Here is a 24,003-nt window from a genome sequence, read left to right as displayed (position 1 = left end):
ATAATACAATAATTATATTTCTAAATATTTTGCATAATATATGATTTAAAAAAATATTAAAATTTAAAAAATAGAAATAGTGAAATACAACATTATCCAAAATTATTAATTGATCTTATATATGCTTTAAATTTAATAATAGTGTTAAATAATTTAGTTTGGATTTCCAATTTTTTGTAATATTAATTTTTTTCATTTAATTTGGGATTTTTTTTAATTTATTTTTTGTAATATTAATTTTTTTTTAATGAGAAATCATCTCTTCAAGAGACGATTTCCCTTTTGAATTTTTTTTTTTTTAAAATAGTTTGGAATTCCAATTTTTTGTAATATTAAATTTTTTTTTAATGGGAAATCATCTCTTCAATGAAGAGACGATTTCCCTTTGAATTTTTTTTTTTTTGGATTTCCATTAATTTTTTTTTTTAAATCGTCTTCTCAAAAGACGATTTGACTTTTAAAAAATTTTTATCGGTGCCCCTTTCTTCTACTTGGCAAAAATTATCATACATTTGGAATAACTTTTTCTGCTACGATAATTTAAAAATACTCTTGTCAAAAGTCCGAAAAAGACCCCACTTTCAAATTTCACATTTGATAGGGGTAGGGGCTTGGGGGGTGGAATTGAGATGAAAAAATCAAAAGGAGATTCCCAATTCCCAAACCAAAAGAGACACTTCATCAATTTGTAAAAGGTTTTCTGGTAAAACCCAAAGTCATACTTTCACGAAACAAGAACACATGACTTTACTCAAAAGTAGAAGAAAAACGCTTACCTAACAAAATCATAAGAAATCTAATACTTGATCCAGAATTTTCTTTTCAAAAACTTTGACCTAAATTTTCTTTTCTTTTTGTGAGTTTTAAAATGAAAGAGAAAACCCCCTGCTCGTGCGTGCGTCTCATTCCTGTCAAGGAACAGGGGCCCTGGACCACAGAAGTGACGCATTTCCAAAGGGAATCCGATTCCTAGGCCACATCCGATGGGTGATTGTTCCACCCTCCAACCTCCTTACACGACAAAAGGGATCTGAAAGTGGGCCACTGTCCCACTGAAACTGCCGTCAACTCTAGTGTCTCCCGTACAGTTTGCCACTCCACTTTACCAACTCGTCACTGTATTCTCCCACATGCATATTTCCCAACAACTCCCTCCACCTCCCATGGCTTCCATCTCCTCCCCCATCTCCATTTCCCCCAAACTCCCCATTTTTCCAAAATACTCCCCCCTCTTTCCTTCTCCTCTCTCTTTTCCAACCAAATCCAGGCACCTTTCTATCTCTTTAACATTAAAAAAAACCTCTATTATTTTATTTTATTTTATTTTTATTGCTTCTCAGTACTCATCTTCATTTTTTATTTTTTATTTTTTTTTGGTGTTCTTTCAGGAAGCTCAGGGTCTTCTGTTGCTTAGCATTAGATCATCAACAAAATTGCTCAGCCAATGTCGAACCCTCAGCTGATCTTCGTGTGGTGTTCGCCAGTGGTGGTACCGGCGGCCACATTTACCCAGCCGTCGCCATCGCGGATGAGATCAAGATCATTAACCCTAACGCTCAAATCCTCTTCCTCGGCACCGGTCACGGTATGGAGAGCACGGCCGTTCCTTCCGCCGGCTACGATTTCGATTCCATTCCTGCCGTCCCACTGGCCCGGCCGATCTTCTCCCCCCAAAACGTCCTCCTCCCTTACCGTCTGATCAAATCGATGGTCCAATGTTACCGCCGTTTGCGTGACTTCGACCCCGATATTGTGGTCGGCACCGGCGGCTACGTCTCGTTCCCGGTTTGTCTGGCGGCTGCGCTGAAAGGATTGAAATTGGTGATCCAGGAGCAGAACTCGGTGCCCGGGATCGCGAATTGGGTGCTTTCGTGGTTCGCTGATCAGGTTTTTGTTGCCTTCAATTCATCTATTGACTACTTCCCAAAGCACAAGTGTATTGTAAGTGGCAATCCGGTGAGGTTATCGGTGAGGCGCTATGTTTCGAAGGCGGCAGCAAGGTTGCATTTCTTTCCAAGTTATGTGAATTCAGGGAATTTGGAGGCGAAGGTAGTGTTGGTTCTTGGAGGTTCTTTAGGAGCCAATGCTATCAACATTGCAATGTTGAATTTGTACTATCAAATGCTGTTGGAGCACAAGAACTTGTTTATCATTTGGCAGACAGGTATCGAGGCTTTTGATGAGATGGAAAGCCTTGTTAAGAATCATCCACATTTGGTTTTGTCCCCGTGAGTCTTCTTTCATTATCAGTTTTCCATTCTCTTATGCTCTCAGTTTGAACTATGTTCACATGTTTCGTTTGTCCTGTGGAAATTTATTTTCGTATGGGTTTGAATTTTCGTTTTAATACGTGGAAAAAAGATCAAAGCATAGCATAAGCCATACGTTTGCCCATGTTGAAGAATTTCCAAGATTGTTTATCAGGAAGTATGAAATCATGAGATAGAATAGATGGAGGATAGGATTGCATGGAGATATGCTTATAACATTCTGTCAACTTTGCATTGAAAGCACACTGAAGGAGAAATGCTGTTGCATGTAATGGACCACCAATTCTTTTTGGAACTATTTTTGAGCTTCCTTGAAATGATTCCTCATTAAGGTTGGGCATGAAAGAAATGAAAATGTTAAGATGTTTGAGTGGCAGCAGAAAGGATAAAATTATTGTGATCCTATTTGGGAAGCTCTGGCATAGCCAAACTGGTGATAAAACAAAACTAATGGAGAATGTTTGAAGATAATTAGTAAAAGCGTCTGCAAAACAAATGAGGCCATGAACAGTGAAGGAAAAGAGGAGAAACCTAGCACTTAAGTCATCCAACATCAACTCCCTTTTGAAAAGTAGAAGAGAGTTTACTTTGGTTTTTAATTTTGTCTATAAAAAATCAGATAAATGCATGCAGATGATCACTTTACCTATAAATCATACAGGTTGAGTATACCTTTATATAAGACTTGAGAGTTAGTATGCTCTAACTTCAAATCATTTTTGGTATTCATAAACTCAAATTCAGTTTATTATATACGGCCCTTGAGGAATAAAGCAATGCTTTTTGGCAATGATTGGGGAATAAAGCTAATAGGGTTAGGGAAGATCTCTTTGAGGATTAAATCCTTTCTAAGTAAGTGGTTTTGGAGGTTTCCCAGAGAGAGCGACCTTTTTTAACATAAGGTCATTCTAAGTATATATGGCTTGGAGTCCAATGGTTGGGATGCCAATACTATGATTTGGTGGTCACAACGTTGCCTCTGGAAAGCCATTTTTCAAGTCTTGAACGACTTTTCTGATTTCACTATCCAATCTAATTGTTGAGGGAGATATTTACCACTGTAATATCTTGAGTGGCTATAAGGAAAGAAATTAATGGAAGTTTTACAATTGGATGCATAAAACCATTGGTATTGCAAATGAGTTGGGTTGTTCCTTCTCTTGGATTCCTCATTCAGCTAACCAAGTCACTGATCAGTTAGCCAAACAAGGAGCAAAGCAAATTGTCTCCTTTGTTGGAGATTTCCTTCCCCCTTGAGTTTTTTCTCCTATATGTATGTGTTTTTATTTATTTTATTTTTTTGGTTAGGCTAGTTTTTTGTGGTTTTAGTTCTTGGTTACTTACTACCAACCTTTGTACATCTTTGAAGGATTACTTATCCTTCTTGTGTGTATCAATTGATTTTGTGGTTCTAGTTCTTGGCTACTTTCTACCAACCTTTGTACATCTTTAAAGGATTGCTTATCCTTCTTGTATGTATCAATTGATTGACAAATGAAAATGTTTGTTTATGTTCTTTATACTGTAGTATCTCTTCCAATCTGTGACTGATGTAGTTAACAGAGGACATATGCATAGGAGTGTTCTCTCTCATTGAATATACTTTAATCAGAGGCTAGTGTAGTTAATAGTGGACCAGCTTATTGAAGATTCCATAGTATAATGAACATAAAAATCTATTTTTCCTTTATGTACCATATAGACATTGAATTACTTTCAAATTATGCATCTATTGGTTTACACAATTACACCTGGTTGACATGAGTAATGATTTGCTACTTGTCATGTTGGCTGTAAGTTAAATTCAAAGCATCGATCAGAGCTGTTGTATATTTTGGGGGATCTATATAGTTGTATTTCGTTTTGTTTGTATGAAATCTTTGTCTATGTTTTTGTTTCAATTGAATTCTTTTCACTATATAACTTCTGGAACAGTGACAAAAGAAAATACGCTAACTGTTCTTATTGATGGGGAAATATGAATTCACATCTAGAGTAGGAAATGCTGTTAAAGGCGAGAATCTTGCTCTTCTTGAAAACCTTTAAGGAAGCTAAAGTTGATTTTGATGCTCTTTCTGTTCTGTTCCTGTCTGTCACTGTGGTTTTAGCTTGCTAAATAACCCTTTGCTAACTTTCTGAAAGAGCTGAGTGGGATCTTTCACCCAAATTTGTTTGCCAAGGCGAAATGCACCTAGATTACGTACAAATATGAAAAAAAATAGTTTCAAGAATAATGAGTCTATTACAGTTGGAAGAATGGATATTTTGAGATTTTCCTAGGGAAAGAAATGGATTAGGGAAGGTTTGGGTGGATTGATTTGGATGAAATCGAAGCATGGGAAGAATCAACATCTTGGGACAGACCTTAAATGAAGATGTGTTCATAAATTTTTGGAAGTAATTCACAGCTTCAAATATCAGAGAATACTGTTTATAGAAGAGGAATCACTTAATTCTTTCCTCTTACTTTCAATTTTCACATGCATACATGACCCCTTCTATGAAGGTTTGATCCAAATCTTGAAGGAATTTACTCTTAAAACGCCTGAGAACATATAAGTGGGATTACTTCATAATGAATACAAGCAAACCCAGTCATGTAATTATAGTAGTACAAAAACTGGTTAAGCTCTAAAAGTGGATGGAGCGAGAGAGCGAGCGAGAGAGCGAGGGCGATGAGGGAGGGTTTCGCGAAGGAAAGCGAAGAAGGAGAAGAAGGAAAGAGGGGAGTTTTGGGGTGGAGTCAAAGACTTTCGAGATCGGGGTGGAGGAGAAACAGGGCAAAACCCAAATCGTTATTGAGGAAAGCAAGGGAGGGGTTTCTTCATGGGTCCGTTTGGGGCTGTTGAGTGTAGAAATACTACTGGACAGCTTGAACCAGTGTATTAAGGCAGAGGATAAAGGAAAATGGGAAAGAGGTTGGAGGGAGAATGGGAGAGCCTATTCCATGGTGCGGGATGAGAACAAAGCAGGGGCTTTCATTAAATTAGGGGTGGTTGAACAGGAAAAGAGAAGCTTCAATATCTTTATTCCAAAAGGGAGAGGCGAGAGAGGGGGGTGGAACCTTATGGCGGAGATGTTAAAGAAGGTGGTAGGAAGCAATGGCAAAAAGGAGAACAAGCAGGAGGAAAGGGGCATGTTGAAAGCGAGTATGGGGCAGTCGTTTGCAGATATGGTAAAGGGGGCGAATGGCAGGGAGGGGGAAGTGATAAGAGTGGAAGTCAGAGAAGAAGAGATTAGGGGGAATCTGCGTAAACTGGAACATTGCCTTGTAGGTAGCTGGAATTCTAACTCAGAGAATGGAATGGACATGGAGAGACTAGGATGGGTGATGGCGAGGTCCTGGGGGTTGCAGGGCAAGCTAGGGCTGGCAAGGATGGAAAAGGGCAGGATTCTCTTGGAGTTCCAGTTTGAGGGGGAAGCCGATCGTGTTCTGTCCTCTGGAAGCAGGCGGGTGGGAGGTGTTCAGTTAGGGCTGGAACGATGGAGTCCTAGGTGTGGATGTGAGGATGAAGGTGGGAGCAGGAAGGAAGTATGGGTAAAGATCCTAGGGCTTCCAGTTTCATTATGGGTTCCGTCCATCTTGCGGAAAGTGGGGGACGAGTGTGGAGGTTTCGTAGCAATGGATTCCAAGACGGAGAAGATGGCGGAACTGGAATGGGCTCGCATCCGTGTCAAGAGAAGGAATGGAAGCTTGCCGAGCAGATTAGACATAATGGTGGAGGAGGTGTGTTATTCCCTTATTCTCTGGTGGGAAGTGAGGCCGGAGATGAGGAAGGTGATGTCGGGCAGCCGTATGAAAGGAAAACACAGCGAGGAGGTCAGGGGTGAAGCTGCGGCACGCGCTACCCCGCGCGTTGGTGAGTTGGACAGTGCAAGGCCCGAGACGCTGCTGCTGCCTGCTGACGCGACTGATGGGCAAGTCAGAGGAGTGGGTGGGGATAGGACTGGCAAGCGGGCCAGAGTAGGGTCTGGAGCCCCGTCTCCTGCGGATCTGGGTCAGGAGGATGGGCTTCTTCAGTCAGGCCCGTCTGTGGGCAGGAAGGAGTCCAATGGGTTCAGCCCTCTTCCAAATCGGCATGGGGTGGCGTCTGATGGGGCTGGGCCTGATGAGGGTCCGCTATTTCCTAAGGCCCAAGGAGGGGAAAAAATGATAGTGAGCCATCTAAAAGGGCTAAAGCTAAAAGGGGTGGTGATTGAGAAGGATGGGCCTGGGATTGGGCCATCCTATTCTAAGCCAGGTTGGTGGGCTGATGTAAACCCAGATATGGCTGGAAATAATGGTCTGGTGGGGGATTATTTAAGCCCGTCCCAGCCTGAGAGCAGAAATGGTAAGTTAGAGAGGGCTTCTCTATGGGCGCGGGACGAGTACAGTGAGGGAAGAAATAGAGAAGATGATTTTGTCAAAGTAAGGGAGATGGAAGACGGAGGGAAGCAGCAAATGGCACCGTCTCATTCAATGACTGATCGGGCTTTAATTGAAGAGGAATCGAGGTATGGGTCTATTCAGATTCAAAGGGGGGTTAGGGCCTCGGGGTATTCTTCTTTTTCCTCTCTTCCTTTTGATCGGGCTCCGGAGGGGGAGTTTTACGATCATTCTGGGGTTGCTTGTGAGGAGATTCAAAATGATACCCCGCTGAGTAGGGGTAAATCTGTGGATAATGGAGGTGGGAGCTGGGATTTGATCGAAGTCAACATTGTGAATAATAACGACAAGGAGTGGGAGAGAGGATCACAGTTGGCTGTGACTCAAGAAGCTAGAGAGGAAAGGGAGAATGGATGGGAGGATTGCAATCTGGCCAAATTTAGCCAGTTTTTGGGCTTCTCGACAGAAGGGTTGGAGAAGGAGATCTTGAATTTCCTGGCAAAAATTAGAAAAAGAAGAGAAAAGATATACAGTAGAGGTGTTTTAGAGAAGACAAAATTTGAAAGGGAGTTGAAAAGGCTGGAATGCTCAATAAATTATGAGGGAGGGAGCAAGCAGAGTAGTCCTTCACAGGACAGAGGGTGTCAAATTGTAGAAGTAAATGAAGCTTAAAATTATGTGTTGGAATGTGAGGGGAGCTAATGATAGCTCTAAAAGGAAATTAATTAAAGCCGTTGTGAAAAGTCAGAAAGTAGATTTATTCTGTTTACAGGAAACGAAAATTCAATTGATGACTGAGTGGGTGGTTAGAAGTATAGGAGTGGGGAGATTCTTGGATTGGAGGGCTTTGGATGCGTGTGGTTCGGCAGGAGGCATTCTGGTCTGTTGGGATAAAAGGCTGCTGGAGCTGTTGGAGTGGGAGGAGGGACAATTCTCTATCTCTTGTCGTTTTAGGAAGGTGGATGATGGAGTTGTCTGGGTGTTCACGGGGGTGTATGGTCCCTTTACCAAAAATGAAAGGGACTGTATGTGGGATGAGTTAGGGGCTATTAGAGGATTATGGGAAGAACCCTGGTGTGTAGGGGGGGACTTTAACGTTATTCTTTCTCAAAATGAGAGGAATAGACAAGGGAGAATTTCTGCAGCAATGAGGAAATTTGCTCAGGTTATAGATGAGCTAGGGCTGATCGATCTCCCGATGCAAGGAGGAGATTATACGTGGAGTGGGGGGCCTAATAATCTGTATTGGGCCAGGTTGGATAGATTCTTGGTTTCTTCTAGTTGGCTAGATCAATTCAGTAGCGTGACTCAAAAAAGGTTGTCTAGGCCTGTGTCGGACCATTTTCCGGTGGTGCTGGAGGGTGGAACTGTGAGAAGAGGGCCTTCTCCGTTCAGATTCGAGAACATGTGGCTTAATGTTGAAGGGTTTCAAGAGTTAATCCATAGCTGGTGGCAGGGAGTGGAGGTGAGAGGCAGTGCCAGTTATAGGCTGGCTACAAAAATGAAGGCAGTGAAGCAAAAGCTTAAAGTGTGGAATAGGGAAGTGTTTGGGAGATTGGAAGATAATAAAGCTGCTGCCCTTCAATTAGTGGATCATTGGGACAAGGTGGAATGTGAGAGAAGACTATCAGAGGAGGAAACAATATCAAAAAAGGAAGCAAAGGACAGTTTTGCTAAGTGGGTCTCATTGGAGGAAACTCACTGGAGGCAGCATTCCAGAGAATTATGGCTAAGGGAAGGGGACAAAAATACAGGCTACTTCCATCGTATGGTGGCTGCCCATCGTAGATTCAATCATATGGACAGAATTAAGATAAATGGGGTATGGATGACTGAGGAGAAGGATGTGAGAGAAGGGGTTGTGAATGCTTTCCAACATTTACTTATGGAAAACTCAGATTGGAAGGCGGATATTGAAATGCTTCAGTTAGAGCATCTAAATCAGCAAGAGGCAGAGAACTTGGAGTACCCCTTCTCAGAGGTGGAAATCCATAGTGCCCTGTTGGAGATGAATGGGGACAAAGCCCCGGGACCGGACGGCTTTACTATGGCTTTTTGGCAAAGATGCTGGGGCCTGGTTAAAGAGGAGGTGCTGGAATTTTTCAAAGAGTTCTATGAGCAAGGGGCCTTCATCAAGAGCATCAACAATTCGTTTCTGGTTTTGATTCCCAAGAAGGGGGGGGCAGAGGATCTTGCGGATTTTAGGCCAATCAGTCTCTTGGGGGGGCTGTACAAACTCTTGGCCAAGGTGTTAGCCAATAGACTCAAAAAAGTGATAGGGAGAGTGGTATCAACTGATCAGAATGCTTTTGTAATGGGGAGGCAGATCCTTGATGCCTCCTTAATTGCAAATGAAGTAATTGATGCATGGCAAAAAAGGGGAGAGAGAGGTCTTATCTGTAAGCTGGACATAGAGAAAGCCTACGACAGTTTAAATTGGCAATTTTTGATGAAAGTCATGAGAAAGATGGGGTTCGGTCCAAAGTGGATGGGTTGGATGTGGAGTTGCATATCCACAGCCAAGTTTTCGGTGTTGGTGAATGGTGTGTCGGCTGGGTTCTTTCCTAGTTCTAAGGGGTTGAGGCAAGGAGATCCCCTTTCCCCTTACCTTTTTGTGATGGGGATGGAGGTGTTGAGCAATCTGATTAGGAGGGCTGTTGAAGGGGGGTTTTTGTCGGGATGTAGGATCCAAGGAGGAGGAGGGCAGCCTGTGCATGTTTCCCATCTACTTTTTGCGGATGATACTATAGTTTTTTGTGAAGCCAAGAAGGAGTGCCTAACTTATTTGGGTTGGATTCTATTTTGGTTTGAAGCCGCCTCAGGATTAAGGATAAATCTGGATAAAAGTGAAATATTCCCGGTTGGAGAGGTGGAAGAGATGGAGGAGATGGCTGCGGAATTGGGCTGCAAGGTGGGCTCTTTGCCTTCGGTGTATCTAGGGTTGCCTTTGGGGGCTCCTAACAAGAGCGTTGCCGTGTGGGATGGGGTGGAAGAGAAGATGAGAAGAAGACTTGCGCATTGGAAGCGTCAATATATCTCCAAAGGCGGGAGACTTATTCTTATTAAGAGCACAATGGCTAGTATACCATTGTATCAAATGTCTCTTTTCCGTATGCCAAAGTCGGTTGCGAGAAGGCTTGAAAAAGTGCAAAGGGATTTTCTTTGGGGAGGAGGAAACTTGGAAAGGAAAGTGCACCTTGTTAAGTGGGAGGTTGTGTGTACGGAGAAGGAAAAGGGGGGGCTTGGTTTAAGGAAGCTAACCCCGCTAAACAAGGCTTTGTTGGGAAAATGGATTTGGAGGTTTGCTTGTGAAAAGGAAAATCTGTGGAAGCAAGTGCTTTTGGCGAAATACGGGCAAGAGGGTCTTGGTTGGGTGACCAAAAAGGCTAATGGGGCGTTTGGAGTAGGGGTTTGGAAGGAAATTATGAAGGAAAAAGATTGGTGTTGGGAAAACATGGCGTTTAATATGGGGAATGGTTCCAAAATCAGCTTTTGGAATGACTCTTGGTGCGGTTGTACAGTGCTGTCCCAAAGGTTTCCTCACCTTTATGAGATGGCTGCTAATAGGAATGGCACAGTAGCAGATTTGTGGGACCAGAATGTGGGCCATGGTGATTGGGATTTAAGATTTGTGAGGGGTTTCAATGATTGGGAGCTGGAAATGGTAGGTAATATGCTCCATTTTTTGAGGGGGTTCAAGCCTACTTTAGAAGAGGATGCTGTTTTTTGGAAAGGGGGGAGAAACGGACAGTTTAAAGTAAAAGAAGCATACAACTTGGTGGTAAATACCGTGGCTAATAATTTCCCGAAGAACAACATTTGGGTGGATAAAGTCCCAACAAAAATTCTGTTTTTTGCTTGGGAAGCTACTTGGGGTAAGGTGCTTACGCTTGATAGGCTTCAGAAAAGAGGGTGGCACCTCCCTAATCGGTGCTTCTTGTGTGGTTGCGAAGAGGAGACTGTAAATCACATCCTCATACATTGTATAGTGGCAAAAGTCCTATGGGATATGATATGTGCTTTGGTTGGTGTTCAGTGGGTCTTTCCAGAAACTGTAAAGGAGGTCTTGTTAAGCTGGAGGGGCCCTTTTGTAGGGAAAAAAAGGAAAAAGATATGGAAGTCTATACCGTTGTACATTTTTTGGACCCTTTGGAAGGAAAGAAATAGGCTTGCTTTTAGGGGAGGGATGATAGATATTCAGAAACTTAAAAATTCTTTTGTCTGTAATTTATGGTGTTGGGCGAGAATGTATAGTGGAGAGAGGTCGATGTCTCTTATAGGCTCGTTGGAGTGGATAGCCTCCAATTAAGGGATGGTGGGTTTTCTGTTGTTTTTTGGTGGAGAGGCTTAGCTAATTTGTATACCCCCTGTATACGTGTGGCTTTTTGGTCTCTTATCAATATATTCTGTGCTTACTTATCAAAAAAAAAATGAATACAAGCAAACCCTTTTAAGGATGGCTTGGAGCTTTCTGGACTTACACTAAAAGAAATAGAAGTGTTTGATCACTTTAGTGAACTTGCACATCCTTAAGATTCCTATCTTCAAAGAGTGTATTTCTTTGAGTGCTTCAATGCATTCTTAGGATTTACAGGTAATCATAAGGCCTGTCTAATTGGTCCTAGGATTCAACGCTCCTAAGCTTAATATTTGATGGCTCTTTACCCTCTCATAACTATATGATAGGCTAAATGACTGCCCATGCGAAGATATTTCTACGAAACTAGAATTCTGAATTGATGTCCCATGTATTCCAGACCTGGTAAAGTGGTCTTCTTAAGGAGCAATGCTATCTATATGGGCCCCACATTATATAATATTTTTGCCTTTTTTTATGCCAATAGATATTAAATGAAGTCTGATTCCTCTGCATCATTGCTGGGTGAAACTAATCAAGAAACTGGCACATAGTTTTAAAAGGCGCAAAAGTCTTCAACACTTAGTGCAACACAAGGCACATGCCTAAATGAAGTGAAACACAACCTATAGGATACATGTCAATTGTGTAAAATATGATCATAATTTAACTAAACAAACAGAAAATTCATGATTTCAAACCTTTGAAAGAATCATCCAATAAAAAACTAATGAAATTATATAAAGTTTTAACATATTGTTTTTTTTTTTAAAAAAGAGAGAATATATGAGACACACCTCTCCATCAAGGTGTGTACCTTAGTAGGTGAGGTGCTATAGCTAGCAAATGGTTGCACCTTGAGCTTAGACACGCTTTAAGTGTACCTTTAACAACTATGAACTGGTAGCCCTGAAAATGTTAAAATGCTTAAATCAAGGTCCTTTTAACATTGAAGTTCACAAGGTACCACCACCCTGAAAATGATAGAAGCAGGTGCTTTTAAGTTTTAACCATATCAGTTCATATATACTAACATGCTCTATGGGCAGGTTCTCACTCTCAGAATGTGAGCTCCAAGGTTCAGTTCCTGGACTTACTTGATACATTTTCCCAGTCCTGCAAAGCAGGGCTAGCAAGACATAGGTTCATGCACACAAATGCATACACTACAACTCTCCACAGCAGACGTTTAGGATGATGCTTATGTTGCTCTGCCAAAATGGCCTATTTCCTGGTAACCCTTTCCTCCTAATAATAGCTGCACTGTGCATTTTTTAAGCAACCATTTCCAGTTCATTGAATCTTTATAATAGTTCAAGTTTTACTTCCATGAAAAATTAATGATTATGATTTGGCTTTAAACCATATGTTATCGACCCAAGTAGTAAGCCCAAAGCTTCCAGAATGAATTACATCAACTACTACTTTAACTGTTTGAAGAGAGTCACTTATTGATTGAGATGAATATTGTGGCTGTGAAGCACACATCGTACAATCCAAGTACTTTGGGGCTTCTTGCTTTAATTTTGTTAACCCTAGTTTATATTCATGTGAACTCCTACCTGACATTCTGGTGATAGTTTCTTTATCTTTCTGAAGTTCAACTTCAAAAATTATGTGCTAATTGCCCTATTTCTTTTTTATTTTTTCTAACGAATGAGGCTCAAATTTATTTCTCGTGTATTTATTTTAGTCTGTACATTCTTGTTTATATTTTCCTTGAACCTGATGTAGCTCTGAAACCCTGAAGGTTCTTGCACAATATGGATTTAGCATATGCAGCTGCAGATCTTGTTGTTTCTAGAGCTGGTGCAATGACTTGCACTGAGATCTTGGCCACTGGGAAACCTTCTATTCTGGTAGTTGGCATTCTAATCATAAGTTTTCTTTGAGATAAACATGAAATAACAGCTAATAATTATGATGTGTTAATCTGAATCATGCATGAGATGATAATATTGTGAAATGGACAATCTTTTTGTTCAATTTATGTTTGATTTCTCATCTATGTTTCTTTCATTGTTGTTCTCTCCATGACACCCTATCTTGATTCATGTAAATAAATACAAAATATATTTTTTTTCCTTATTTTAAGAAATGGACAATCTTTTTGTTCAATTTATGTTTGCTTTCTCATATATGTTTCTTTCATTGTTGCTCTCTCCATGACCACTCTATCTTGATTCATGTAAATAAATACAAAATACATTTTTTCCTTATTTTATTTCCTTGTAATGCACTCTTTAATATGGTTAAAAAAATTAGAATTTTTTGTTTAAATTGTTTGGGTTGGTTGGCTAATTTTAGTTCAATCCCACTAAGTTGTGAATATTAAATTTTTTTTTTTTTTTATGTTTACCTTTTTAGAAATATTTGTTTTAAATGTTCCAGACAGCTTTAGACCATACCTGAAATCAAACCAACTTAAACCAAACATAGGACATTTTCCAGTAGTAAAATCCACAAGGATTTTACATGGCATTTCATGAGAAGAAAAGAAAAAGAATAGTGTTTGTTTTCTTATGTACATGGAGATTCATAAGAGCTCACTATAGTATGTTTTCTTATATACATGGAGATTCATAAGAGCTTACTGTTTTTACAAGCCACATTGTTCATTGACCACATCACTCTCTGAAAAGAGACTTAACCCAAGCGTAGGGTATTAATTGAAACAAAAAGCTGTACATTATCTTCCATTTAGAATTAAATCCTGATGCAGAGCCTGCTAGAAGTTCCATTTCAGATTTATAAACAGAGGCTCTGCTAGAAACTGGGGTTGCACTCAAGTTGGAAGATGCTTATCAAATCTCCAACATTCTGTTTATAGCTTGCAGCAGGCCGCCTTAGTGATTATCTTTCGGGTTGGGAGCAAGCATAAACTCAAGATAATTCCCAAAAATTAATATTTACAAATTTTTACCATGTTTAAAGAGGTTCATGCCCTATGAAGTTCCAAAATATTGAACCTAAAAGATTGTTTTACATCAGCATAAAAAAAAATGGGCTTTGTAATTTGCATTTGCTCTTTCATGTGGTTGTTTATTTTTATTATATTATATTTTATTTTATTTCTCTTTAATAAAATAATTTATTAAGGGACCAGAGAGGAGGACAGGACACCCTAGAACCCTAAAGTCAGGAAAACGAAAGCTCACTAAAAAATTGAACATGGCTGGAGAAAAGGAAAGCTGACTATAACTCATAACAAAAATGTATACTTAGGGTTTCATTGCTGCTCTTTCAATAGATTCTCTGTTTGCTTATTTAAAAAATAAAAAAGAACTCATGACGAAAATTATTAGTATGGTCTGAATGTGTGGAGTAGGATTCTTCTGAGTCAGCATAGGACTGCTAAACAATGACGGTGGTGGCATTGGCATTGGTGGTGACATCAAGGACTTGAAACAAATTACAAAAACTGACCTTAGATAAAGTTCTAAATACATAATGGTAGTACTTTCTGTGGTGATATTACTGCTTGAAGTTGGCATCTAGCGTCAGGAGATTCAGTTAATTTAGTTTTCTTGCTTGTCTTTTCATATTAATGGAGATTACCTTCATGCCAAAGACAAATCTTGACTATTTTTTTCCAGTTTTATCATGTCCTTTGCATAGCATTGACGATTGCATGCTTAAAGAAATAGCTTTTTCTCTCTTTATGGGACCACCAACATGTCAAATTAACATCTCATCCAATTTTTTATTTAGTTCTATTAAATATTTAATTTCATATCTGGATTGAGGAAATAATTTCTTGTCTTTACATGTGCAGATACCATCACCAAATGTTGCTGAAGGACATCAATTCAAAAATGCCATTTTAATGGCAGATTTAGCAGGTTCAAGAGTTATAACTGAAGATGAACTTGATTCAACTACTCTTAGAATTGCAATTGAGGAGATTCTAGGTATGTGGAATCTGTGGTCTGTGCTGACAGATGTTGTGATTGAAAAAGTTTGTTCTTGCAAAATGATGCTACCTTAAGAGTTGGGGTGAATAGGTAAATTGCAAACAACTAAAATATCAAAAAAATTAATAAAAAATGAGCTTTTGAATATTTTACAAAAATATAAGTTTTGAATAAAAATTAATTTGATAAGATAAATTATAAATACAACTTTCAATAACTTTAATAATTTAAATAAACTAACAATAAAAATTGTGGGAGAAATTTTTTAAAGAGACTTTTAAAAAGAATTCACATGAAATATATGATTAAAATCTTATTTAAAATTGTTGAATGATTTAGTTTTTTATTCAAAATGTAAATAAAAATCTTTCGATAAAATTAATAAATTCATTGACATGTTTTAATTCTTTTTCAAATAAATAATTATAATTGGATTGAAATGAATTTAAGATCATTTTAGTAGAAAGTTAAATAAATATAGATTGATTAATAGGACTGTGAGTAATTTTAATTAATTTAAAGTTATTTACTTTTAAGACTATATATATATATTTCAGATAGAATATAAACTATTTTAAACATTGAAAATGTTTTCAAATAATGTAATTCAATGAAATAAAATTTTTATCTTCACATTAGTATACATTATCCACTTTTTAAATTCAAATTTGTCTTCAGCACACATTTTGTTTCAGCCAAACCCACAAATTTTGTTATACATATATTAATAAATAAAATAAAAAACTAGTTTAACAAATTTTTACCTTCACATTATACTGTATATGTTTTATTTTATCATTTTTTAGAGTTTTTTTTCAACATTTTTATCAGTTTGTTCCACCTATGTCATATATATTTGATATTTCTGTAAAATCCAACTATCATATTCCGTGAGTCTTTTATATCTTTCATTGCCCTATGATGATCATTCACATAATGATACACCTGAACTTACCTCTCAATTGTGATGAAATTTGCAATCCAAAGCAAGAAACAAACTTTTCTCAATGATGAATCACTTGTGTAGATACAAAGAGGTATGAGTAAATCATTCAAATGTTTGGACAGGAATTACCAACAACCAAAAACACTTGCCAATATAGGAATTTGTGATAAAATAGTAATATGTTGGTGCTGACATCAATTTGCTGACTTGCAAACCAATCCAAAACTTTTGGTCTATGTCCTGAAAGTATATTATCTCATGCCATACCCTTATGAATTAAGTTAATTTTACATGGAATCTTGGCAAAAGAACATGATGTTTAGGTATTGGAAGATTATGGACCTAATTCAAGCAACAAAATCATATACACTAATTTTGTGGTGATTGATACATGCTCTTATGTCCTAGGAATTTTAGATGGATACCATTAGTTGTTATTTGGATGACTGGAAGCCGGAATCTTTTAGGATAATCGTTTCTTTTCCATCAGCACAATTCAACAATATATATAGATAAATATACAGATAAATGTATGTTACACTTCACTTTAACAGATGACATTTCTAAACTAATACTCAATTGATACCATACTTTCTTCTATCCATTTATCAGGGCAATTGGGGTACCAGGTACCAGTTCTCTAGTGGAAGTTCATGTTAGCACCATAGCTTCCATGGAATTAGATTTCTGCTAGGAAAGGTGCTTCACTTCTTAGGATAGCTATTTAGGATTCAAAACACTTCAAGGGAATAAATAAGTCTATTTATATGTTACTGGTGATTTTTGTCATTCATCCAATTTTTTTCTATTCATGACGCTGATGTGTCCTTGAATGTCTTGGTATTGATCCTTGTGTTTAACAGATGATCCAAGTCTCATGGCAGACATGTGTGAGCGGGCTCTAAAGGTTGCAAAGCCCCATGCTTCTGCAGAGATTGCACATCATATTATCTCTCTAGCCAAGATGTCAAGAGCCAAGAAGTGACACATCGAAGTTAAGGAATTTGCCACTTGAGAACAGACCTGTCTGTAAATACTGCTTTTGGTATTCACTTTCATGTTTCCTCAAAGCAATGACATTCCACTGAAAAGCCAGAAGCTCCACAGAAGTTGAGGCCATGCAATTGTCCGCGAGTGATACGCCAAGACATTATAGAAGTAGATCTTTTTTATGTAAACAAATAAGATTCACTGGGTGTTTATGATGGGTTGATTGGTTCAATGTGGGAACCGCACTTGGTTAAAGCACTTTGTAGTTCATCGAACATCTCTCTCAAAAACACTTTCGGCTCAGCCATGGGCTCCCAAACACCCAGCAGGATTATGTTGCAGTCTTTCCCAGGAGTTCTATCCAGGTACAACTACTACTGCCATCAGTTAATCTACCAGAAATTACTTGACGGTTTTTGTCCTTCAATTTCTATTCCCAATGCAAGGACTATATTTGTATGGATTAAAAGCCTCTCCATCTGTTTTGCTGAAGGCCTCTATTTCTTTCTTATCTGTTGGGCACATGAGAGGAGCACAAAAGCCCGTACTATTGAAACGGCTATGGGAGCAAGAAAAAGAACAACGGTAGGACGATGAGGGCGAAATTAGAAATCTCTGGCACACCATATTCAGAGCTAAGCAAATTTACTGTTACGCAGCCTTATGCTAACACCAAGTTTAATCCTTAAGCCTTGTTAGGAAGACTGAGCATGGGGAGATCAAATCAACTTTTAAGAAGGCTTGGGTAGAAGTTTTCAACGTGGGTCTTAACATTTTTGTTTCTCTAAGTTTTCAATATGTAAAATTAAAAGTTAAAAGCCCTATGGATGGTGACTTACCTTATATATCATCACGTGTACAAATAAAATGACAAATGTTATGATACAATTTAATCTATATTTTAAATTAATATTAAATACCGAAATACAAAGTATTTTTATTTTATTTGTTATTTTTTATAAATTACATATAAACAAGGTATTATATTTTAATATTTCACTGGAAATATATGTATATGATAAGAGTGTAATCCTTTCCTACCTCTGGAGAAAAATTCTTCTATTGACTTTTGACAATTTGTAGCATGAAGACAAATGGTTGCAGAAGGCTGTGACGGCACAGGGAAAAAAAAAGACAAAAAAAAAAAAAAAAAAACTACTCCTTCACGTGAAGAATGGCTATAAAATAACATAGGCAACAAAGAGATCTCCGCAGAATGTGAGCTTCTTTGAAGGATTGAGAGTAGAAAAAGTAGACGTGGATTGGATACGTGTCCTCCGTGGAACTTTGTCCCTATTATGAATCAACCATTTCCAGCCAAAAAATCATTTGAAGTAACCAAACTTGCCCAACCGTCCCACGACTCCCACCCTCCACAACCACAAAGTCAAATCATCCCTTCAACAAAATAACTGTTTCTATGCGTGAATAAGAATCACCACAACTTGGGAGGCTATAAGCCTATGACTTCATTTTCAAATCAAACGCACGACGATATTTCCTGAGAAAATGGCGCTTCGGCATTCGGAACCCATATGCTTCTCCCATTTCTGCCCGGCCCGGTTCCGGTCCAGACGACAACTTCGAGTCTCGAGGGCCGGCTCGTCGGTCCCGAGGTTGAGGCCGCCGGCGGTATTGGTGGCGGCGGCGAGGGAAGCGCATGTGAACAAGCCTTCTGTTTGTACTGCGGATGAGCTTCACCGCGTGGCTGTCGCCGACTCCGACTGGAGCCTCGCTCTGTGGCGGTACACACCTTCTCCGAAGGTTCTTTCTCGTTCTCTTTCTCTTTTTCTTTTTCTTTCTCTTTCTCTTTCTCTCTGTATATGCATGTATTAATCGGGCGTTGTGGAGTGGATGCTTGATAGGCGGAGCGGAGGAATCACCCGCTGTTGCTGTTGTCTGGCATTGGAACCAATGCTATTGGATTTGATCTTGCTCCTGAGGTCTGTTCAATGTTTATCTCTCAATATTTTGGTTTAATTTTTTTATTTCTGTATTTTTGTTTTGTTTTGGAGAATAAACGTATTTGTGGATACTCTTGATTTTATTCATTTATATATTTGGACCAAACATATTAATAGTCCAACTGAAAAGCTGATGCTCTGGCTCCCATGAATTATTGAGTCTACTGCAAGCACCTAACTCTTTATTACCACATGGCTTTATTGCCTACCCAATTGACACTGCATGCATATAGAGATTGATTGCCCATCTGAGGCCTAGAATCAGTCTTGTTCACATGGCCCATTTAATGCTAAATGCAAGCAATTAGGAGTCTGATCAGTCAAATGACACCCATATCTTGTCTTTATGCACTTTCCTACTTACAAAGGAAGTGTTAAAGTGGTTTTTCTTTGGCTTGGTGTTCTCGATGCTGTACTCCCAATTACAGGAGATTTTTCTCGCTCTTTCACTTCAGTTGACAATAAAATTATAAATACTAAGGCCAGTTTTGGTTAATTTAGCCTATTACTCTCTAGTTCTCCAGATTCTTCAGATACAGGTTTAAGTATTTACTAACTATCAATTGCGCCTTCATAATTGTCTTCCTGTTAATTATTTTGATCTAAGTAGAATTATGCCATGCTCTGCTTCCATAAGTTGTTATGAATATCAAATGTGATTATGCATTGATCTCTGTTATATATGTTAAGAGGAAAAGTTCAAACTTATAGTTATTGTTCTGTCATTCAACCTTGTTCTATTGTCCTTACTGCTTAGCTGATGCGTGTGAACTGTTTGCAGTCTTCTTTGGCACGTTACTTGTCCAACCAAGGATTTGATACATGGATTCTTGAACTTCGAGGTGCTGGGTTGAGCACATTAGTAGGGGAATCCAGGGAAGTTAAGAAGCCTTTCAAGGCTATGTCTGATCGGGTAGGAACAAATGGTGTTCTTCCTGCAGAAGCACCATCAACCGTAATTTCTGGCACTCTTGTGGAAACTTTTATCCCTTCTGTCAAAGGAAAAAGAATGGTGGTTGAATCTGATGACGCACAATCGGTGTCAAAGTTGTCAGAAACTTCTACTCACTTATATCAAAAGCTCTCTAGGTTTCTAAATGAAGGTCAAATCAAGGAATATGCCTGCTAAGTTATTTTTATAAAATATCAATATTCATGGAAGATGCTCAGTTATATGAATCCTTCAATGATAGTAGGCTCAAACTTTCAGGTGTATTTGAAGAAAGGCAAAACTTCTCTATTGCTAGTCAGATCAGGGATATGAGTGGAAGGCATGTAAACATTATTAAAGAAGGTCAATGGACGATTTCACCACCCTTGTTTGACTTGAAGGAGGTTTTTTTAACACTACTAGATGATTTCCAAAAGCAACTTGACCTGATTTTAAAGTACAACTGGGACTTTGATCACCATATGAAAGAGGATGTGCCTGCAGCGGTGAGGTGACATTTTTTCATGATATTGACTTTGGTTGATGACATTCCGTTTTGTTTTGTGCTCTCCATATTTGATATATGTGATTGGAATCTCATTCTAGAACCAATCCTATATAAATCTATTCTCCTTGAATGTTTATTACAATATGTAGTTCTGTCAGTGTAGATGGAGTATATAAGGACTCTATGCAAACCAAAGGATGGCAAGTTGCTTGCAATTGGTCACTCCATGGGGGGTATATTGCTGTATGCAATGCTTTCACAATCTGGTGAGATGGTTTGTATAACTTGACCTTTCAATTGCTTCCAACACCTGTGGCGTACATTGATTCCACACTTTTGAAGTATGAAATGTTAGTAGAATATTTTGTGAGCATTTCCTTTCTGATATTGTTAATTAGTTGCTATCTTTTCACATTGGAAGTTCATCATCTAGATTTGTTTCCCTTATCCAGGCCATACCTCTGCATTTTTCTGTACAAACTTGTTAATGAAGTTTCTTTTTAAAATGTTTTTTTTTCTATATTTTTCTTTGTTCATCCTTTTTCAGTATAATGGGTACTTTTGAAGGGGCAACTTTTAGAAGCTTAAATTTCTAAGGACCACAAATTGGACAGGCTGGGAAACAGATTGTAATTGTCTGGATATAAATGAGCTATTTCTTGTATTTAGGAGAAAAGGGAAGGGGAAAAGTATCGGACTGGTATTTGTAAGAATTTAGCAGGCATAAAAAGTTGAATTATTGTCCATGTTCTATATCTATGTTCATGCAATAAAAGATTAAAGCTGACCAGTAATTATAGGATAAAGGGACACCTCCAGTGGTGTTATGCTTTGTAATGGCATCGGCCACTGGCACCATAAAGCTGATGTTGGCAAAGAACGAATTACATTTTGTTGTTTCTGAAAGACAATATTTACAATATAATCTCTGATTTTCCTGTCAAAATGAGGGAAAAGTTAACCTTTAAAATAGTTTCCATAGCAATGTCAACAAGGTGGAAAATTGTATTAGACGTGGACCATCTTAAGATCTTGGATTTAGTTTTGCAGGCTGACAATTTCAGAATTAAATAAAACATTTGCTAATCAGGTTATATGGTGAGGTATATTGGTTATTTATCCAGTTTCAGATTCTATATTGTTATTTAATAATACTAGTGTGTCAACTTACAAGGTTTAGAATAACATAAGTTATGAATATTTGCAATTTTGGTTCTGTTGTGAAATTGGCTGACAATGTTTTTATTTGTGTGCTAAAATTTGTTGACTTACAAGGTTCTGAAGGAAGGGATTCTGGGCTGGCATCAGTCATTACATTGGCATCATCACTTGACTTCACATCTTCAAAATCATCACTGAAATTGCTCTTACCCCTGGCAAGTGAAATGAAAGACATTCCTTTGAACCAAGTTTAACTGTTTCATCTTGAGAAACCATCTGGCTCTACACAAATGTGATAAGAAACTTATGTTAATTCACCATGGCACACAGGTTGATCCTGCACAAGCTCTAAATGTACCTGTTATTCCATTAGGGGCATTGTTGGCAGCTGCTCATCCTCTTATGTCTCGTCCTCCTTATGTATTGTCTTGGTTAACTTCTCTGGTTTCTGCACAGAAGATCCCTCCTGTGTCACTTGAAAAACTTGTCTTGAACAACTTTGGTAAGTAGGAAACCCATTGAGCTTTAAAATTATGATGATACAAAGTGGAATACAATTTAACAATTGAAATTGAATTAAAAGGAAACTACTGGGAAACTCATTTAACCTTGTATGATAACAAGGCATAATGATGAAAACTCTGATATTCATTCTGTATCTTGGGTTTATGGAATAGCCTTAATAGTTTGGTAATGGGTCTTCTTGTACCGTCCCATGTAATTAAGAGTGCATCAGATCTACCTAAATTGTGCTTCCATCATATAGCAAAGTTCGTCATCTTAGCACCCATGCAAATTGGATTATGATTGGGAAGAGATCTGATATTGGAGGCTTCTGTTACACATACTGAATGAATAAATGAGTTATCATATTATATTTGTTTTATGATTAGAAGTTAAAATTTAGCCTTGAAGAGAATTTAGAACAATTAATGCAATGTTGGAGAAAATTTTGAAGTCCCAAGTTTGGGGCATCTTTGGGCTTACACTCGTATGTTTCAATGTGTGTCTTTAACAACATTTTGTGGATGTGACCATCCAATCAAGCGAGCATCTGTTTCATGACCCATATCCACTGATCTCATTATTTGAATGCATTCTATTGGACGAATTGATTAATGGACTAGTTTAAAAAGACCATCATTATTAAATCAGAATTTCTACTCTCAAATTTCTGATCAAACCTTTTAGTTTTCTTATCCTTTGACAATCGGATTACAATTTGCAGGTACAGTACCCTCTAAGCTCCTCTTGCAGCTAACAACAGCTTTCCAAGAGGGTGGACTACGCGACAGAAATGGAACTTTCTTTTATAAGCATCATCTGCGTAAAAGCAATGTTCCTATTCTAGCAATTGCAGGAGACCGAGATGGAGTCTGTCCACCTGAAGCTGTATATGGTAGAATAATAATTGACATAGTCTCTGCATCTTCAATCTCTAAATTGTCAAGTAACATTTTATTTGTTTCTTTTCCTGTATTTGATGTCTTCAATGAGGCAGAGACAGTCAAGCACATTCCTGGGAATTTAGTTACTTACAAAGTTTTTGGAGAACCAGATGGTCCACATTATGGTCACTATGACTTAGTAGGAGGTCCTTCGGTATGTATGCTATTTTGTTTGTCCTTTTTCTGGGGTGAAGATATTTCTGCATATGAAATATAATATGCTTGTTTCATTGATGGTTTGACAATGGTCTCGTATTTTTTGGTTTCCTTGACGGTTTGCATAATGGCTTCATTTTTCTATTTTCCTATTGCAGGCAGCTGATCAAGTGCATCCATGTTTATCTAAATTTCTCATCCATCATGATATGGCCTGATTGATTATGGAGGCTTATATTCTGCATCGCCTATTTTTTCTATACCCAAACTCTCATTAACACTGAATTCTTTTGTCAATGAAAAAAGAAGCTTCCTGCTTGCAAAATCCCAAGGGAAAGAGGGCACTCCAAAATCCCTGATCAGTTTGTGATGCAAGAAAAATGTGGAGATTTGTACATGTGCTGTAAGTATGTTGCTGTTGTATCTAGTTCTATTCATCACTTGTAAAGACAATATCATATATCAATATAGAAAAGTAAAAAACACAATTCCGCTGGAAGACTTGTGTTTTTCAATAAATTTTTCCTATACCTACCCACCCCCTCCTACCTATTTATTTATTTTAGAATTTTCAATTTTAAAAAAATTTAATCAAATTATAAATAAATAAAATTCATAAATAAAGCAATGTAAGAAAAGAATAAGCAATCAGTAATTGTTCAGACTAAGAATGAAAATATCATTAATCATTGATATATCGGTATTTGAATTTTATAGAAATATCGGAGATATATCGACGAATATTTTGACACAAAATATCGATAGACCAAAAATTCATCAAAATTTATGAAAATGTAAGAAAAAATTCTTAAAAATAAAATTAGAAGCATAATAGATATTTTAAAGTTATTTTGTTGAAGAAATTAATATATGTATGATATGATTTACGATATTAAATTTAATTATATGGTGTTGATTGATATGAAATTAAATTTAATTATATAGTATTGATTGATAAGATATGTGAATTTTGTACGTGTAAACTCATTACG

General features: G+C 37.9%; 1 protein-coding gene and 1 pseudogene across 1 annotated transcript; both read left to right on the top strand.

Annotated features, from left to right (window-relative positions):
* The first annotated feature begins 1,102 nt into the window (after nucleotides 1-1,102).
* On the top strand, nucleotides 1,103-17,312 carry LOC117903973 (UDP-N-acetylglucosamine--N-acetylmuramyl-(pentapeptide) pyrophosphoryl-undecaprenol N-acetylglucosamine transferase). The gene is made up of 5 exons (XM_034816499.1): nucleotides 1,103-1,267; nucleotides 1,389-2,228; nucleotides 12,744-12,852; nucleotides 14,769-14,904; nucleotides 16,717-17,312. The coding sequence occupies exons 1-5, from the start codon at nucleotides 1,131-1,133 to the stop codon at nucleotides 16,836-16,838; spliced, it is 1,344 nt and encodes a 447-aa protein (XP_034672390.1). The 5' UTR covers nucleotides 1,103-1,130; the 3' UTR covers nucleotides 16,839-17,312.
* Nucleotides 17,313-18,058: 746 nt separating this feature from the next.
* LOC117903972 lies at nucleotides 18,059-23,530 on the top strand (annotated as a pseudogene).
* Nucleotides 23,531-24,003: the final 473 nt, after the last annotated feature.

Source organism: Vitis riparia, chromosome 17 (genome assembly GCF_004353265.1).
Source record: "Vitis riparia cultivar Riparia Gloire de Montpellier isolate 1030 chromosome 17, EGFV_Vit.rip_1.0, whole genome shotgun sequence".
NCBI classification, from domain to species: Eukaryota; Viridiplantae; Streptophyta; class Magnoliopsida; order Vitales; family Vitaceae; genus Vitis; species Vitis riparia.
This window is presented reverse-complemented; position numbering and strand designations above follow the sequence as displayed.

Excerpts from the sequence above, each read along its gene's own strand:
- LOC117903973 (XM_034816499.1), top strand. The coding sequence starts at position 1,131 with ATGCATATTTCCCAACAACTCCCTCCACCTCCCATGGCTTCCATCTCC. Across the intron at positions 1,268-1,388 it reads TCTTTTCCAACCAAATCCAG|GAAGCTCAGGGTCTTCTGTT; the intron begins GCACCTTTCTAT and ends GTGTTCTTTCAG. Across the intron at positions 12,853-14,768 it reads CTGGGAAACCTTCTATTCTG|ATACCATCACCAAATGTTGC; the intron begins GTAGTTGGCATT and ends TTACATGTGCAG.